This window comes from Myotis yumanensis, unplaced genomic scaffold, assembly GCF_028538775.1.
Source record: "Myotis yumanensis isolate MYYU_CA2020_CCGP unplaced genomic scaffold, mMyoYum1.0.hap1 SCAF_11, whole genome shotgun sequence".
Classification (NCBI taxonomy): domain Eukaryota; kingdom Metazoa; phylum Chordata; class Mammalia; order Chiroptera; family Vespertilionidae; genus Myotis; species Myotis yumanensis.
In genome coordinates this window covers 45,159,168-45,178,700 of record NW_027223762.1, presented here as the reverse complement: position 1 = coordinate 45,178,700, position 19,533 = coordinate 45,159,168, and the positions used below count along the sequence as shown (strand labels likewise).

Below are 19,533 nucleotides of genomic sequence, written 5' to 3'. Positions count from 1 at the left end.
ATCGACCTATGAACCAGGAGGTCACAGTTCAATTCCCAATCAGGGCACATGCCCGAGCTGCGGGCTCGATTCCCAGTGTAGGGCTTGCAGGAGGCGGCTGATCAATGCTTCTCTCTCATCATTGATGTTTCTATCTCTCTCTCCCCTTCTCTCTTCCTCTCTGAAATCAATAAAAACATATTTTTAAAAAAGAGAAATATCCCCTTATTTAATATTTGGTACCCTGAGGTATATCTGTATAGGAAAGGCAGGATAAATGCTTGGTTCTTTCTCTCTATTAGCCAGTTTTCAAAATAATGAGTTGGTTCCCTATCATTCTCCAACAGAGAGCAATTAAGAGACCGATTTACTAGTGAAGGTCATCATAAACTCATGGATTTAAACATCTTTGATGATGTTTTAATACGTTGCAATTTAATCCTTGCTGATGCTCACTTGTCCCCACCCTTCCTAAGTGACTTAGTCCTTTTGACAGGATCCCAGTGGTCTTTGATAGCATCTTTCTATCTGGTGCTTCTGAGGTCATCTGGTGTGTTTCCTGCCCCAGACCTGGGATCAGCAGACCTGGAAAACGGTATTTCAAGACCACAGTCTGGGTGGTGGGGTGATTGTTGCTTCTGAGTTGGTTCAAAATAAACCTCTCGATTTTCTCCTGAAAACTTGCCCCTCCCCCAGCTTTCCCCATCTCAGTGGATGACAACTCCATCCTTCCAGTCACTCGGGCCAAAATCCTTGGGGTCAGCTTTGATCTCTTTCCTTCACACCCTCTATCCATTTCATTAGCAAGTCTGCTGACTTTATCTTTAAAATGTATCCAGACTGATAGCTTCTCATCTCTGGCACTGCAACCTGCCTGGTCTATCATCTCTCACCTGGTTTGTTGCAATAGCTTCATAACTGGCTTTTCTGTGTCTGCCCATCCTCTACATGGCAGCTAAAAACGTAACTGAGATATTGGCATTACTTTTCTCAAAACCATTTCCACTGACATCTCATTTTATTTGGAGCAAAGTCCAAAGACTCACAATGGTTTGTTAGGCCATATGTATGACCTGGCTTCCAACTACCTTCTTACCTTGTCCACTTCCAGGGTAGATGCTGGATCTGATGGAAAGAAGATTTAGCTCTGCCTGTTTAGGGTGGTCTCTGCCCAATGACAGTAGACTTTGGGCATCTGGCTTATGCATTGAGGGGCCTGGAGACCTGACCTATAGCCTTTGGGGCGGGCGGGGGGGGGGGGGGGGTGTTGATCCTTGACCTTACTCTACCTAGTGAGGTGTTGTCAATGAGGAATATCATAGAGCTCTCCCCTGCCCCACACTCTCTGATGAAAACATCCCTTCCTAGTCTTCTACAAAACTGTCCCTCATTCTGTAAACAGACAAGTCAGGATCCAGCATTGAGCCATAGCAAGAAAATTTATTGCCGAGAGCTGGAAGAGACAATGATAAAAAGGCAAAAAAAAAAAAAAAATAGTGTCAGCAGGAGAAAAATGAACACTCCTGGGTTTCCAGAGACATAATTAAGCCAGAGCTCCCGGAAGCCTCCGTGTTCTGCTGGATGCCAAACAAAGCTCAGGAAGGCCCTTGGAAGCGTGCCAGCCAGAGGCCCGGGCTGTCCAGGTGTGTATTTCACAAGAGTGCCGGTGAAATTCTCACTCCTGCTTCCCTGTTTACCCTCTGGAGTGTTCAGGCACGCTTAGCAACTTCTCCTCTTCCCTTTCCCTTCCCTCCTCCTTTGAAATATTGCCCGTAAGGTAGAAAACAAAGGAGACACGCATAATTTAAATTGATGTGCTTCCGCCAGGCAGCTATCTGTTCCCACCACAACATTCAGGTGGGAAATTTAAATGATTGATTTGCACTAAACCTAACTGATTATTGATTTGTTAAATTGTTGGTTTACAGTAAACAACTGGGGCTTGTCTTTTAGACTGTCCAGGATAGACCGCTTGCCTTGGCGAGTCTGGCCATCTCTTTAAGACAATCCGCTCTCCCTAGTGGTAGAGTCGTGCTAGTCAGGACACCTATGCAGGTCTGGGACCTGCAAGATGAGGACTCAGAGATACCAGGGATGACAGTAAGGTAGGGGTGGACAGGGCCCTGAATACACCTGCCAGCCATAGCCCTCTGCAGTTCTCCCTGCACCTCACCACCCTCACTCCTGCTTCCCTGTTTACCCTCTGGAGTGTTCAGGCATGCTTAGCTTCTTCCCTTCCCTTTCCCTTCCCCTCCTCCTTTGAAATATTGCCCTTAAGGTAGAAAACAAAGGAGACACGCATAATTTAAATTGATGTGCTTCTTTGAGAGAATCTAAATTAAAAACATATCCATTCAGTGTCTAAGGCTGGATCAGCCTCCAGTCTTTTTAAGGTGACTAATACTCCAAAGAGGAGCTGGGGGTTCGGGGCGCGGTCAAACACACTGGGATGATTCCTGCAGGGGGAACAGTTCCCATATGCAGCCACACGAGGGCGCTCTGAGACGGAGCTGCTAGCAGCGCAGGAATGTGTATTTGCCAAATGAGGTGTCAGTGCCACCTCCAGGGGCGCCATCTCCGGGGCCAGCGTCTGGTGCCAGGTGGGGCGGATACCTGCGCAGAGGCCGCGGCGGGCTGGCAGACCCGGGGGCTCTCCAACAGAAAAGCAGGGTGATCACGGTGCCCTGCAGACAGAAGGCCTTTTCTCAGGTGCCTCTGGACTGTGTCGCCCCAGGGACTCCCGCTTCCTCCTGGAAAGGGGAAGAGCACCTCAGTAATACCAGATATTGGCATCTCGTCATCTTGGTGAGGGAGAGCTCGGAGCTAATTTCAGCGGTGTGGCATTTCTTGCAACAAGCGTTGTGAGGCAAATGCATACCCACTTCATGCATTATGCACATCAACTGAATAATACACATGCACAAACACATGTAACTCTGGAGCACGGGGAACTGGCCTTAGGGATACATCTGGGGCTTCGAAATGTGTAGGAAGTTGCCAAGGAAAGGGTCGCTTGGTCCTGGCGGATAGAAGGATTGCAGGGCCCCTAGGTGAGGACATTCCTGGCGTGACAGAGCAAATGGAAAAGAGAAGTTCCCAAGCCCACTGCTGCACCCTCCCGGGTCAGCAGGCGCCTGCAGATGGTTCTGGCATTTCCCACTGCTCTATTACGAAGGAAAACATTTAATAAAGCGGAGAGCACACGTTTGTCCCTCAGTGGCCTGCCGTGCTGATTGCTGGCGTTTGTTTCAGCCTTCTGATGGGAGCCATTCATGTCTGCCTTCCCTGGTAGCGGGCGTGCAGCCCGGAGAAAGAAACATGTTTATCGTTCAACGAAAGAAGGGGAAAGGCCACATCATCTGATAGTGCAGCGAGGAGGCTCATCCCTGCTCCCCTCCCCTCTCCCCTCCCCCTCTCTGCCCCCATGGGTGGGATCATGCTCTCCCTCCAGGTTTGCCAGGTTTTCTGCTATGCTGGCTGGTACCTGAGCCTGGATCATGGCCTGTGGTGCCAGGATTTTCCAACAGCAGATGGGGCTTACAGATAAATAATAGAACATAAAATTTCAAGCTGGGCTAGAGCTTAAATCCCCTCATTTTACAGAGCACGTCGGGAGGCCGGGAAGGATGGGCCGGTCACCCACATGATCTTCAGTGGCAAATGTCACTCTTTGTCCAAATATTGCATGGGACATGTTTTACTAAATAGTTATTGCTTATCTGAAATTCAAATTTTACCGGGTATCCTTTTAAATTTTATCAAACAGACCGTGTCCTCAGACTGTCATGCCAAAATTAGAAATGAGTAACAAAGGAGTCATTTAAAAAACATATTACTGGAAACTAAATAAGAGAATATTAAATTCTGAGAACTGAAAAAGAAAGAAAACATACCAAATTACTAATTACTTAGAATTACACTGACATGGCAATGTATCAAAATTTGTAGGATTTAAAACAGTTGATGTGTGGACATTTATAACTTCAAATACAAGCTAAACAGTTCACTTAACAAGTTGGAACAGGAGAAAAAAGCAAGCTCAAGAAACAAGAAGGAAAATACAGGCAAAAATCAAGGAAGTGAAGACAGGGAAAAACAAAACATTAACAAACCTCATCAGCTAATTCTGTAAAAAAGATGAATGAAAGAAAATTCTGGCAAGAGTGATCAAGAAAAGAGCTGGTGAAGAAATTACATGTTGAAATATACAAATACACAATGACAAGGGGGTAGGGGAACAATGACAGACACAACAAAAATGAAAGAATAATGCAACAACCCCTTTGAAGTAGTCATGCTAAACTATTGAATTTACTTCTGCTCAAGTCAAGATCAGTGTACGAAAAGACAGTTTATTCCACCAATAAAGGAAGATTTATGAGAGAATGAATCAGTGTTCTTCATCACAGTAAAGACTAAAGGAGATTATAAAAAAATATGATCATCTATATAGAAAACCAACAGGACAAAAGCCCTACTACAATTAATAATAAAATTGAGCAAGGTCATCAAACATAAGATCAACTTACACAAATTTCTAATGTTTCTCTACACCAATGGTTCTGAATCAGGAACGATTTTGCCTCTAAGGGAAGGATTGATAAATTTAACAAATAAAATTTAAAAAGATACCCAGTAAAATTTGAATTTCAGAGAAGCAATAAATATTTAGTAAAACATATCCCATGCAATATTTGGGACAAAATGCTGGGTGTCAATATTGTATATGGCAACCCCTCCCCCAGGGGATGTTTGGCAATGTCTAAAGACTTTTTGTAACAGCTGGGGGAAGGTACAATTAACACCTGATGGGCGTGACCAGGGATACTGCTAAATCCTACCATGCACAGGACAGCCTCACAACAAAGGCTTATCTCGCCCCAACCCCCCAAATGTGAATAGTGCCAAGGCTGAGAAACCTTCAATAACCAATCAGACAATATAACAAAAATCAAGGACCATGCACAGCAAGTATAACTGTCTGGGGATGGACTTAACAAAGAATTCCCAAACTCTCTACAGAGAAGACTTTGAAACTGAAAAAAGGCATAAAAGAGTACATGACTGCCTGGCCACTGTGGCTCAGTGGTTGAGCATTGACGGATGAACCAGGGCACATGCCTAGGTTTCAGGTTCGAGCCCCAGTAGGGGGCATGCAGGAGGCAGCCGATCAATGATTCTCTCATCATTGATGTTTCTATTTCTATCTTCCTCTCCTTTCCTCTCTGAAATCAATAAAAATATATATTTTTAAAAAGATTATATAACTACCCGGAGAGATATTCTATGCTCTTGTGAACACATGAAAGGTCAACCCCACCCCCCAAAAAAATCGACAAATTTATTGCAACTCTAACCAAAATTTAAGCTGATTTTTTTCGGACATTCAATAAACATATTCTATAGTTTACATAAAGGAATAAAGGGCCATGCATAGCATAGTCGAATTTGAGAAGAAAAAAGGGAAGACTTGCCCTGCTAGATATTAAGGCACACTAGAAAGTCAAGGTAATAAAAACAGTCTGTTATTAGTTCAAAATAAACAAAAGAGATGAATGGGGCAGACAGGAGAACTCAGAAACTGACCCTTTCGAACCTAATATTGTATTTCAGAATTAGTGGGCAAGGGCAGACTAACTCTGATGGCATGAAAAAACACCATGAAACTGGGTCCTACCTGATATGACATAAAAAGATGGACTCCCTAAGGGTTTTACATTAACCCTTTAAAATACAAAAAAAACCTATAAATAAAATTAATAGAAGAAAACATTAGCAGGCTAAGAGTGGAAAAGGTCAAAAGTTACAAACTATAAATGCAAAAGTGATTGGTGAAATTGATTACATCAAAAGAAAGGATTTCTGGTCAACAAGGGATGCCATGGACAAAAGTAACAATTGAGAAAGATACATGCAATGTGTCAGGCCGGTGAGGGTCTGATATCTAGATCTAACAAGGGACTCTCGAAAATCATCAAGGAAAAAGAACTGTGGTTGAAAAATCAGCAAAGAATATGAACAGGCAGTTAACTGAAGAAAACCTAAAAGGCTAAGAAATCAGCCGTGGGCAAACTACGGCCCGCGGGCCGGATCCGGCCCATTTGAAATGAATAAAACTAAAAAAAAAAAAAAAAAAAAGACTGTACCCTTTTATGTAATGATGTTTACTTTGAATTTATATGAGTTCACACAAACACTCCATCCATGCTTTTGTTCCGGCCCTCCGGTCCAGTTTAAGAACCCATTGTGGCCCTCGAGTCAAAAAGTCTGCCCACCCCTGCTAAGAAATATATGAAGAGATGCTAACACTTATAGTTAATTAGAGGAATGCAAATTAAAACAACCTCACTTTACACTCAAGACATTAATAAAAGTGAGAAAGCTGGATAATGCCAAGCATGACCAGAGGTCTGCTGCTGGGGGGATGGGTGACGGGGGCAGCTTTTAAGAGAGTACTCCAGCAGGAGGGGGAGGGGTCAGATTAAGCAAAAGCCCAACCTATAATCCAGCTCTCCTGCTCCTGGGTACAGGCTCAGCAAGATTAACTCAAAAATGATTAAGGGGACGTGTGCAAAGATGCTCTTGTGATTATGTTTGTGTAGCCAGAGCCGAGTCAATCCCCCTGTCCATCACTGGGAGCGTGGGTAGAAACAGTGCACCCACACGGTGAGATAGAAGCCATAAGGACAAGTAATGGATTACATGTGCACACAGCAGCCGCCAGGAGTCTTTCAAAGCATGATGCTTGGTGGGGGGGGGGGGGGGGGGGGGGGGGGGCGCACAGGCCAATGAGGAAAGAGGGAAGAAACAGAATGGAGCCCTAACGTCAAGCTAACAAAACCACTCAGAATAAAATAGCCAATATTCTTCTGTGTCCAGTGTTTGGCTCTGCTAGCGCTGAGTGCATGAACTCTTTCTGTTCTGCAACATAGGGGTCTATGCCCACCAGGGGGCCCCAGTGAGACTGTGAGAGCAGCTCTTCCCCAGGGCTCTGCAGTGGTGGCGGCAGTCACCTGGGCAGGTAGGTGCTGCCAAAGCTGCCCTGAGTGGCCTCGGACTGAGGCTGGCAGGCCAAGAGGAGCTGGATGCCTAACTCCCAGAGAAGGAAAATCTGAAGGGCAGCTGCTGAGGAAAAGGGCTGAGGCCATTGCCACCGAGGTAGAGGCTTCTTCATGCCCACAGTCCAGCCAGGCCAAGGAGACATTCAGGGAAACACATTATACCTCATGTCATGTATTTTAATTAAAAAAACAAAACAAAAAAAAACACAGAATCATAATATACTGCTCTGTAACATACTTTTGGCAACATTTTCTGTGATACTAAATATTCTTCTAAAACAATACCACTGTTCTATAGGATACATGCCAGTTACTTATTACTCAGCCCCAGGCCCATCCCCCCACCCCGACCCCCTCCTGAGTCACAGGCACTACATTTCCCAGATTCCCTTTGCCAGCTGGCGTCCTGCTAGGCTCTGCGGTTCCAGCTCCTGCATCCCCTCCCCAGCTTTTGGACTCTGGTCCAGCCAGTGAGGTAGAAGTGGCTTTTTTGATGTTAATCTCTGGGGTGCTTCTCTAGTGTTTGGTTTCTCAGCTCTTCCATCACTGATATAACCAAGTCCCTGTTTTATTTTATTTTTTTAATTGATTTCTGAGAGGAAGGGAGAGGGAGAGATAGAAACATCAATGATGAGAGTGAATCATTGATTGGCTGCTTCATCCATGCCCCACAACCTGTGCATGTGCCCTGACCAGGAATCGAACCCTGACCTCCTGGTTCACAGGTCCATGCTCAATCATGGAGCCACTCCAGCTGGGCCCAAGTCCTTGTTTTAACATGTTTGAATGAAGTGGATTGTCTTCCTGACTTGACCCTGATACAAAATGAGCCGATCCATCATAAGGAGTGCCTCCTTTTTGCTATTAAAAATCATGCAGTAGTCAGTATCTTTACAGCCAAATCTTAGTCTCCAATTATGTGTATTTCTTCTGCACAGATTTCTAAAAATTATCCAAAACATGTTTTGATGTGTATTGCCTTTTTCCCTCTTAAATGTTTGTACTAATTTGCACTCCCCCCAATAGCGTGAGAATGCTCCCTTAAACTCTCCAAATTGAAGTTGGAAGACTAGGGTCTCATTTTCATTTCTTTCACCACTAGTGAGGGTCCATTTTTTCCCCCCAGCTATCTCTAGCATCCTGTTACCCTTGGTCAGTTTCCTCCCTATGATTGTCAGTCAAGCAGGGCCATGTCAATGTCAGTGGATATCACTGGGGACTTGCGAGGAATTTATTTCCCAGGTTTGTGCTTTGCATATTAGGGAGACGAGGAAGGTTGGTAGTGAGACCATAAAGGCAAATGCTCTTCAGATGTTCATGTAAGGGCTGTCTATCCTGGGTGTGAACTACATGGGCCTGCAGAAAGCAGCCAGCACCTTGGAGGGTTCTGCTAGATCTCAACAAACTGCTTAAACTGTAGACGTCAGGGCCAGCTGTAATTCTTCAATGGTGCTTGAAACCGAGGGGCCAGGGAAAGTCATCTTCCAGTTGCAGAGCTGCGTTTCTGGGAAGAGAAATATCTGGGGTCAAGGCCAAGTCCTGGCCACATGCCTCTGAGGGAAGAGGGAAGAAACAAAATGGAGTCCCTATAGGCAAGCTAACAAAACCACTTAAATCAGAGCAGCTGAGACACGAGAAATCAATTTTATCTCACTTTAGTAGCCTGCGAACTTAAACTTTGGAACTCTCATTTGTGCATCAATGTCTGGATATACATAAATCCTCTAGATAACCCTCTGAAGAAGTTAGGAAGGATTATTTCATTGTCCAGAACATCGGGTATCTGGAAGATAACCAGAAGCTAAAAATGCAGAACTGATTCTTCTCAAGAGTGTGCTTTTTTACTATAAAAACTCTCAACCTTCCTTTTTCTCCAGAATACTCTGGGTTTTAGCTGGTAGTGTTTCCTGAACTGCAATCCGCTTTAAGGCCCTTGAATAAAACTTTGTCATTTAATTCTGGAGAAGCCGCCTGCTTCATGTGTACACCTATCCAAGCACATGCAGTCAAAATCGTGACACCCATACATGATTCATACTGGCCAGGAAGTACGTATATGCCCCAAACACGTGACTGCCCTCTTGCAAATACTCATGAATCACACATGGAGTATTTTGAAAAATGTTAACATTTATTAATAATATTTAACGTCACATTGTTAATGCAACTAGTTCTTTATGGTTCACGACAACATCTTCACTAGACCGAGTGCTCGAGGATTTGAGACGACCCGCTATTCGGCACATCCCAGTCCAAGGTTGAGATTCCCTGTATTTACATCAGGCAGAGCAGCATCAGCAAGGAACAGTCACCTAGTTGTGGGAACACAGACACTCAAAGCGCACTTGCCAGTGTTCCTTTTTGGAAACCTACCACACATCTTTCATAGCCACACACAGCTCGACCTTTAAAAAATGAGCAATTTCCTAGAAGAAGCCTAACTGTCCAGTTTAAAGGTTAAAGTTCATCTCTATTTCTTAGGCATCCTTTAGTAACACACAAATCTAGACCCTGTTCTCAATACAAATTGGATAAATGTGCAAGAATTGGGTGCTGTTGAAACTTGTCTCTCCCATCTTTCTGTCCTGACCCTTGTGTCCTAGTCCACAGTGTTGCAAGGCCATTCCTTCTTTATAATTCAGTATTCAGGCTCAACGTGTGTGGGCCTCATATTTTAGGGATGAAGTGGGCTTAAGGATTCAGAATGACCTTCACTCCTGGAGAGTAGGGTATGAAAGGTTTTATACTGCTTCCCCCAGCAATTTGGAATAAATACTGTGTAAAAACAGCTCCGGCTAAAGAAGCCCTCCACACGCTCCTTGTAAAACATTTACAAACCCAATTTTGCTAGGACACAACTCTCCAAAGTGCTGTCCCCGAGGCTTCATTCCATTGTTTATTTCATTATTTTGGTTTGTTATCAACGGTCAGGCACAATTTTTTTTTAAAGTGTTTTTGGTGGCTTCTCTTGTCTTGTTAGAGAGCTTTAAAAGTCTACCGAATGCCTTAAGAGTAAAGTTCCATAGTCTGAGTCCTTTGGTTAACATCCAGGTAATATTGCCCCAGGAAAGTTCCTACAGAGCAGCTAGGGCTGGGATTTCTTCAACCCATAGGCCCAGCCTCCTTCGCTCTCTCCCTTGCTTTCCGCATTCCAGAGTCTGCAGGGAAAGGAGGAACCAGGAGGGAGTTGCTTGGCCATTCACTCACCATGAAGAGCTTCCCTTCTCTTCCCACAGGCGAATGAGGTATTTCTACTAACCAATCAGCATCTTCTCCTTCCATCCTTTAACTACCCATCTACTAGTAGGCCAGGTCTGAGGAGACCCTGTGTATCTATATACATGGCAAACTAACATATAAATACATACATACAACCGATCATTACATCCAGTATCCAGATGAGGAAGCACACATGTGCTTTGTGGAACTAAATAAATTTTCAAACATAAGTTAAAATGAAAATACAGTGTTTACACTTCTGTAGGAAACGTTTTTTAAAAACAGACCAAGACGTTCCCCACCCTCCCCTCAAGGTCCATTGCCCAAGGATGACTGGTGACCACACATGGGGATGAGACAAGTCCACGCGCACGACGTGTCAGCTCGTGGCTTTGGTATTGCACGCTCAGACTCAGGATGCTCCGATTCCAGGAACAGCCACCCACCGGGCCATGCTTGCGGATGAGGCTGAAGAGGGGCTTTCGCATGGCCATCCAGGACTTCCCTCCATGGCACCCCTCCCCTCCCCCATGTTCTGCCAGTGGGAGAACCAGGCTCAAGTTAGTGGAGACCTCCCAGGTCTCTGAGAAACAGTGCCAACCTCCTGGGGGACGTTCTCCACCTAGAAATACCATGTTCGGGGTCCAAGGTGAAGCAGCCAGGGTTCAAGGTGAAGCAGCCATATTTTTTCATTAGTGTCCCCACCCTGCAGGATTGTACAGGGACCTAGAAGTTGGCCAGGGGTGGGGGAGGTGGGGGGTTAACTAAAGGTTAAAATTTGTTCTAAGTTTTAAGAGAACCAAGGGGAATGGTTGTGACTAATGTGAACAAATCTATACTTCAAATGGGCATTTTTCTCAGGAGGGCCAAGGTGTGGGCACCAAACTCTAGAGTGAGGACACACAGAGACAAAACGCAGGCTGGCAGGGTCCCCGCTGCCAAGGACGAGCTAAGAGTCTGTCTCTGACACAGGGGATGGCATCTCAATTTAAAGCAGGGGAGACGGGAACCAGAGGAAGCCCCTGCCGAGACTCCGGGGACCCTATCGCTGTCCGGCCTCGCGGATGCGACAGGCCACTGCGGTGATGAGAGCCGCCCCCTTCCCGCTGCCGTCCTCCGACTCCAGGAAGGACACGTCACACCTCGGAGCCAGGTCCTTCACTGTCGCATGCATGACTTTGGCAAAGCTGGAGGTTGGGAAGAGACAGGAAAAAAACCTTAGTCACGACTGCTCTGTGTCGCAGAGATGAGACCCTGTGAAGTGACGCTGGAAACCCAGGGATACTTAAATGAAGAAAAGAATGACAGCTACCGTGTACTAAATAAACACTTACTACAAAGTACATATCAGGAAACAGGCTTGGAGCCACTAGCGAAATGCCCAAATTCTACATCAGAGCAGGCGAGTGGAGGGCTAAGATTGAAACCTCTGAGATTTGGGCGAGTTATGTTCTTAAAACTACTCAGTGAAAGAGGCGTTCAACCATCACGAACAGAGAGAGAGGGAGAAAGATGGGCAGGGAGCGTGGTCACTCACTGAGGATGGAGCTTGTAGAGGGTTCCGTCCACACCCACTGTCACTTTCAGAGTGTCCAGCCCGCGGTTTTCTCGTATCTTGTCCACCACGGCGGCCATGCCGGCGCCGCAGAGCTGGGCTGCCCGCCGCGCCACGACGGTGCACACCTCCTTGACGATGATGCTGTCGTCACAGGTGCTCTCGAGCCCCAAGTGGTGCAGGATGGCTCGGACCTGCAGCAGGGCCAGGCAGTCACTGGGGTGGGAGGGAGACAGCAGGTGGTTAGTCACGTGCCAGAGGGGTCAGGAGCCTGGCCATGCAGGAGCTGGGATAAAGGCCAGCGCCCTGCAAGGTGGCTCCTATTCTGAGCTCATCCCATGGGACCGAACACACTCTTCCTGGGTCAAGCTGTGACACGAAGAAACAGCTCCCTATTCCACTTGGCCTAGATGAGGTGCAGCAATGCTACTACAGCTACCGTGGTTTTGATACACAAAACGAAAGGAAATTCGCCGTCTAGGTATTCCACTCACTCAGAGAAAACAAAGACAGGATAACGCTCATGTGGCAGTTGTCGGTTGCAAAGCTCTCTCACGTCCATTCTCCCAGTGCTGTGCATGAGTCAGCAAGACAAGCATCACTGGCCAACATCAGATCCATGTTCTATTCCTACTCCCCCACCCTGGGTGGTCTGAAATCCACTTGAGTAATATTTACGAAACAAATGTAAATAAAATTGTAGGAAGAAAATGAACCCTAGTGCAGTGATGGCGAACCTTTTGAGCTCGGCGTGTCAGCGTTTTGAAAACCCCTAACTTAACTCTAGTGCCGTGTCACATATAGAAATTTTTTGATATTTGCAACCATAGTAAAACAAAGACTTATATTTTTGATATTTATTTTATATATTTAAATGCCATTTAACAAAGGAAAATCAACCAAAAAGATGAGTTCGCGTGTCACCTCTGACACGCGTGTCATAGGTTCGCCATCACTGCCCTCGTGTATAAAGGGCAGTACTTGAGAACCCTGGAGTCATCTACATGAGCAGACATGTAGAATATGTCCTTTCTATGTGCACACAGCCTCAGGCCCCACTCATGTCGGTTCCTGTTTTTCTATGCGCCTGAGAGTAATGACAGAGCATTAAATTTTAAAGGGCTCTGAAATTCACTGTTCTGATTTGGAGCAGACTCTTCTGCCATTAGACCGGAGAGGGAAGGATTTGCTATAATGAGCCGCCACACGGCCTCCTTTGGCATTGCCTGACGAACCACCTGCACGCAGTCCCGGGTGCCTCTTTACTGCGGCAGCAGGCAGGAAGACCCTCGGCCACGCCTAAGTGCTTTAATGGGTTCTCTTCCTCTGTGCATTCCGATTTGCCTCTTATGAGCAGGTCTCTTTCTAACTTTGATATTTGATCTGAGACCCAATATGACTTTGCAGGGGCTCATGCCAGCTTAGCATAATTTTTCATGGGAATGTTATATGTTTCCCCTTAAATGACAACTGTCCATAAGACACTTGAAATATAGCCTGGCCACAGTGGCTCAGTGTTTGAGCATCAACCTATGAACAGGAGGTCACAGTTTGATTCCTGGTCAGGGCATATGCCCAGGTTGTGGGCTCGATCCCCAGTAGGGGGCATGCAGCAGGCAGCCAATCAATGACTCTCTCTCATCATTGATGTTTCTATCTCTCTCTTCCTCTCTCTGAAATCAATAACATATATTGATATATATTATTGACTTTATAATATATATTGATTATATATAATATATATTAATATATTAATATATATATATACATATATATATATATATATTAAGGTACTTGGAATATACACTACAGATATGAATGTGCCAGCAACTAAACTGACCTGTCTGTAAGCCACGCCCTGATAGAACCTGCAGCGTGTCTGTCCATGAAGAGGACATGGCCGTACCCTACTCCAGGACCGAAATCCTCACCTCTCAATCTGAGACAGGAACTTGGTTTCAAAGATTCCCCTTGTCTTGAGTCGCTCTGAGATGCGGCCACGGAAGAGCAGCCCACGCTTGGTGAAGTCAATGAGGATGTTTCGGACAATCTCGCCCAGGTACATGCCACTGATCATTTTCTCAAACCTGCAATGTGGGTGACATCCATGGAGATTAAGTAGGAAGGTGGCGGGATGTGATGAGACACGACAGACCAATTCAGTCCCCTGACACATGTGACAGCAGAGGGGTGCAGATTCCCTGTGGTGGGAAGGGAAATGCTACCCGACTCACAGGATTCCTCGTGTTCGGTGAAGCTGGCTACAGTGCCGGAGGCCCACAGGGTCCCTGGGATTGGCCCACCTTCTGGGCTCATTTTCCTTCCAAGGCTTATTCCTGACGCCTCAAGAAGGAATATAAACCCAAAGCGAACACCCTTCCAGGAGAAGGGGAGGAGTCTTAGCCCTTAACCTCACTAGGCATTTGGCATGCTTTCTCCTACACCTAATCATTATCGGCTAAGTAACTAGTGCCAGCTGGAGTCGTCCTGTCCTGGTCCCAAAACTGAATGTGACTACTCAGTGGCTGAGGGCCTTTGGGCCCCGAGGAGCCCTTACAAAAGTCGAGGTCTCCAGTTTCAACCAAGACCCCCTTGCTACTCTGTCTTGCTTTACCCCAGCGTGTGTCCTTCACTAATGTTGTCTGTGACCTCTACTGGACACAGATGTTTTGCGAAGTATATTGCACAGTACATTGGTCCCTGATTAATGTAGTCAGGAAACACTACATCTTCCTAGTGGGGAGCGTGCTGGATCTTACACTAGTCTCTCAGCTCAGATTCCCCCCACTTCACACAGGGGCTTTGTGGTGCTTGCTGGGGCTGGCACCTCGTTCAGTCCTGACAACAGAGGGCGCTACATACTGGATGGAGGGAGGAGGAGGAAGAGGTCTGCTCCTGCCTGCTTCCTGTTCCCATCTGCCTCACCCCAGCAGTGCTTCCTTCTTCACCCTGGTAGCATGACTGATTCAATTCTCTTTTTTTTTCCCCACCATCCCAGACCTAGGTCTTAACTCTCTCCCTGACCTGTTCTCACAGTCCTAGGGGCGGGAGCTGCTTCTTACATGTACTAACTCTGTGTCCCCTTTTATTTTTTCATCCCTCTAAAAACTCTGTGACCAGTTCCCTGTATGAAATCCCCTCGCAATATACTGTTGTGATTTGTTCTCCCAACTGGGCTTGGAACGCATCACCATCCAGCAGGGGGAAAAGGACCCAGAACTTTCCAGATGTATTGGATAAGAAACCCTTCCCAAGGAAATCCTTTCTATTAACATATTAACATGTTGTACAGGATCTGATTACTTGTCTCCATCCAGTTCTGGGATACACGACCCAGAGGCCACAAGCAGTTGGGCGCCTACCTCTGTTTGCCAGGGTTGAGGGAAAGCTCATCCACAGCCACATCAAATTCCGTGCGGAAGTCATCTAGGCACCCATTGTCCCCGAAAGCTCCCCACTCCATGTTGACACACATCCGCCCCTCTTCCCCATCCACAAGCTCCACGTTCCGCATCTCCTCCATGTAGCAGGCATTGCTGCCCGTGCCTGCCAATCACAGAGATGTCAGGGCCTCACTCAGCACCGTCTCCCACCCACCCGAGGCCGGGTGACCCCATGTGGGAAGGAGAGCCTAGGTCCTTACCAACAATGAGGCCAACTTCACAGTGAGGGTCTTCATAGCCACAGGTCATCATAGTCCCCACTGTGTCATTCACCACGGCCACCACGTCCAGGTCAAACTCCTAAGAGGGCAAAAGTAGATTCCCAGTCCACAAATGAATCACAACATTCCCCCTCCAGACACTTGCAAGGGAGATTTCCATGAACAGAAGAGGCATACAGCATGGCTCGTTCTCTTTGCACGCAGGTCTCTGCTCAAAGGTCACCTCCTCAGAGACCTTCCCTGGTTATAACTATTGAAAAGAGTGCCCCTTCCCCAGCCCACCCACTCTGTTCTCGCCCAACTTCATTTCTCGTCATAGCTCTACAGCAATGACATTAGCTCCTGGGTTTGTTTACAGGACAAGAGTTTGTTATGGTCGTTCCTGAGTCCCCAGGGCCAAGAGCAGGCTTGACACACAGCAGACACACACAAACTGCTGAAGGATTATGCTACTTCTCCAGCTGACCAATTCAACCACACTCAGCACTTCCCCACGTTCTGAACACACAGGCCTCGCCGTGTCTCTCCCACCTCTCGCCGGTGGATGGCTTCCTTCAGCAGGGTGACCACGTCCTCACCCTCGCAGCCAGATGCCTTGAAACCTTTCGTCCACTTGAGGAGGATGCTCTAAAAATCACACGGGAGCAGTAGTTAGGGCATCAGAGAAGGATTCCTGGGTCATTCCCTTACACCTGTTATACAGATGCCCTTTAGGAACCAATCATCTCACCCACAATGGTTTCCCTTACTTGGATTTACTGAGTGCCTACACTGTACCAGGCTAAGCACATCTCCTGCATCACAGCATTTAATCCTCACAGCAACCTTGTGCAATGCCTGTCATTGTCGTGCCCATTTTACAGGTAACCATGGCTCTGGAGTAACTGGTAGAAGGCCTGCAGCTTGGAGAAGAGGAGCAGGACTCACTCCCAGGCCCAGCGACTCCAATGGACAGGCCACAAGCATCACACAACTGTGCCTGCCAGGGAACTAAGTTCTATAAGCTTATTTCCTTTGCTGGGAAAGGCAGTTTACCCCGGCCCCACCTACATTTACATCGAACTAAGTATACAGTGAACAAATGCCCTGCCCATAGTTGGGGTGACATCTAGGCTTCACCACCCTTCCCGTGAGGAAAGCACTCTGAGCTCCTTGGAGTTCCCCTGCAGCCCTCTCATCCGTACTGTGGCCCTGTGCCATGCCATGGGACCCTCCAGGAACAGGTAACATGGTGGCTTTGACCATGAGAGAAATGTTCAAAAAAGAAAGGGTTTTGTTCCCTGGTTCCCTCTTTGCTGCTGTAGCCCATCAAGAAACAAATGTGTTGCTCTAACCGGTTTGGCTCAGTGGATAGGGTGTCAGCCTGTGTACTCAAGGGTCCCAGGTTCGATTCCAGTCAAGGGCATGTACCTTGGTTGCGGGCACATACCCAGTAGGGAGTATGCAGGAGGCAGCTGATCGATGTTTCTCTCTCATCAATGTTTCTAACTCTCTATCCCTTTCCCTTCCTCTCTGTAAAAAAATCAATAAAATATATTTTTAAAAAGAAAAAAGAAAAAAAGAAACAAATGTGGAAGGCCCGGCTGATGTGGCTCAGTGGTTGAGCGTTGACCTATGAACCAGGAAGTCATGGTTCGATTCCTGGTCAGGGCACATGCCCGGGTTGTGGGCTGGATCCCCAAAGTGGGGTGTACAGAAGGCAGTCAATCAGTGATTCTCTCCCAACATTGAAGTTTCTCTCTCCCTCTCTCTTCCGCTCTAAAATCAATAAAAATATATTAAATTTTTTAAAAAAGAAACAAAAGTGAAGGACATGCAGGCCCCCTTCCCAAGACAGCAGAATCTATAAACAGGCTTTGTGTTCTCCCAGGCCTTGTTTGGTTGTTCATGCCCACCAGCCTGGCATTTCATGGCCCAGGAGTTTGGTATCACTAGGCAACGTGAATGTGTCACTGTGTTCTGATCTGGGAGATTCAGAAAAGCAGTGCAGTCCGGCAGGTCCTGGTTTCCACACCTACATCCAAACACCTGTGTGCTAATCTCCACCCAGCTTTCTTGTCTACAAATTAACTTCACGTCTCTATTAAATTCTGTATTATGGCCACTTTCAGGTTACGAAATGTTCAAATAACATTATTCCGGTGGAACTAAGACAAGCAGAGGCCCCAACAGCTGGGGAGACTCGCCCAAGGCCACCAGCCAGTCAAGGCCTCCAGGCCTTAGCACCTGCTGGTTTCCCATCCGCTGGATGATCTCACCAGAGCAGAACCCAGCCTCTGCTTTATTTGCTCTAAAGTTTTACAGTTCTAGACTGAACACATGGTCCTTGTAGAAACTTAGGCCTGGAATCTGCCAATTCGGGCAAAAACAGTTAACACCAGATAAATATAAAAATACACATAACATGTTGGCATGTAAAGCAAGACAGTGTCTGTTTTAAAATACTTTAGAAGGAAAAGGCTGGAAGTATATACACTGGAGTGTTATGGTTTTATCTTCCTATTAATTGTATTTTTTGTATGTTTGTATAGTGTAGAGATAAGACTTCTCTTAACTAGTCACTGATATGAGGCAGTAAATGGCTCATAATTTATTAAATATTTACTGACCATTGAACAATTAGGCTTGTTTCTACGTTTCATCCAATATCACGTAAATATTTATCCACATGTTTGATAATTCCCTTTGCCAAATGAGTGCAAATGTGAAGGCTCTGAAAACCCAATGACACTGACAAAAATGTGCTGAGACAAAGAAACTGGAAGAGCTAAACGCAACACTGGAGTCGTTAACGCTGGACAGATGTTAACAGATATTGGGAAATGCTGGGTTAGGCAGGGTTTTTAAGGCAGATCATCCCCAAACCTTAGCTGTCTTAGTGCACACGGTGAATTTGGCTCTCAGAGGGGAGGAGCAGGAGGCAGTTACAAAACTCAGCTGAGCAACCTAAGGGTTGCTGCTCCAGGGCCCCTGTAGAAAACTCGGCCCTTCTCACCACGGGGCCAAGCTCACGGAACCTGTGACTGTTCCGCCTACATGCCCTCCTCCACACTGCAGGCTGCTTGCCTTTCAGCCCTATCAACCCCTTCCTCTGACTGAGACGGTCCAAGGATTCCTCGGGCCCTCCATGCATGTGCTCAGAATACGTCACACCACGCCTCCTCGGGACTTTTGCACCCACTGGTGCCACATTCCAAAGGGCAGCTCTGGCTTTCCTAAGCTCGCTTCATCAGCCCAGTCTCTTTGTAAGCACCTAGAGCAGGATCTATGCCTCTGGTCCCCTGGCAACTCCACCCACAGCATACTACCCACCTGTACCAGGCACGCAAGCTTCCCAACAAAAACACAGAGGAACAACTGCTTACACGACAGTATTTTGACATCTAATAGACCAAGTATGGACCCAGATCAAGCCTGAGCACCACCTACTCAGTCTCTTGACACTTCTCAACACACCCATGTCCAGAATACTTGGGAGCACCAGTATTCTCCACTTGCTTCATTCATCCAAGGGAATGAAAGCAAAGGTGAGACTAGAGAAGAGCGAGGGCATCAGAATGACCAGAGGGGAATGAAAATGTCCTGAGCCCAAACCAAGAGCCTCGGGAGCAGCTGAGCTTCGTTGAGAGCATGGGCTGAGGTGTCAGGACACCAGAATTCAAATTGTGGCTTGGTCGTTCTGAAGCTATCTGACCTGGTCTGGGTTTTGCAACCTAAGAAATGGCGGGTTTGGATATTTGGCATCGCTATGGACCTTATTTTCCTTTCTGCAAAATGGGTGTACAAACACCTACCTTATAGGTTGCCATGAGAGTTAAATGAAGTAATGTGTGTAGAAAGCCTGGCCCAGTACCTGACATAAACTGCTTGGAAAATGTTAATATTTTGATTAGTATCCTCATTGTGATCCCAAAGATTGCTTGTTACAGCCGAGCTAAGCTAGTTAACCTCCGCCAGCTCTGACTCACTCTTCCCACCAACAGGCCCCTCCTCCCAACAGCTCATGCTCGCCCTTCTTTTCCTCCTCTACGCTCAACTTTCTGGCTGGTATACAG

General features: G+C 46.5%; 1 protein-coding gene across 1 annotated transcript in view; it reads right to left on the bottom strand.

Moving 5' to 3' along the window:
• Positions 1 to 9,150: 9,150 nt before the first annotated feature.
• The window catches only part of HK2 (hexokinase 2), a 64,324-nt gene continuing 53,941 nt past the window's right edge, over positions 9,151 to 19,533 (bottom strand). Inside the window, exons 13-18 of the mRNA XM_070429559.1 lie at positions 16,010 to 16,105; positions 15,458 to 15,557; positions 15,177 to 15,360; positions 13,746 to 13,901; positions 11,797 to 12,030; positions 9,151 to 11,446 (exon numbers count right to left, since the gene is read on the bottom strand). Of these exons, the coding sequence (XP_070285660.1) occupies positions 11,302 to 11,446; positions 11,797 to 12,030; positions 13,746 to 13,901; positions 15,177 to 15,360; positions 15,458 to 15,557; positions 16,010 to 16,105 (915 nt within the window). The 3' untranslated portion in view covers positions 9,151 to 11,301. The remainder of the gene's footprint in view (positions 11,447 to 11,796; positions 12,031 to 13,745; positions 13,902 to 15,176; positions 15,361 to 15,457; positions 15,558 to 16,009; positions 16,106 to 19,533) is intronic.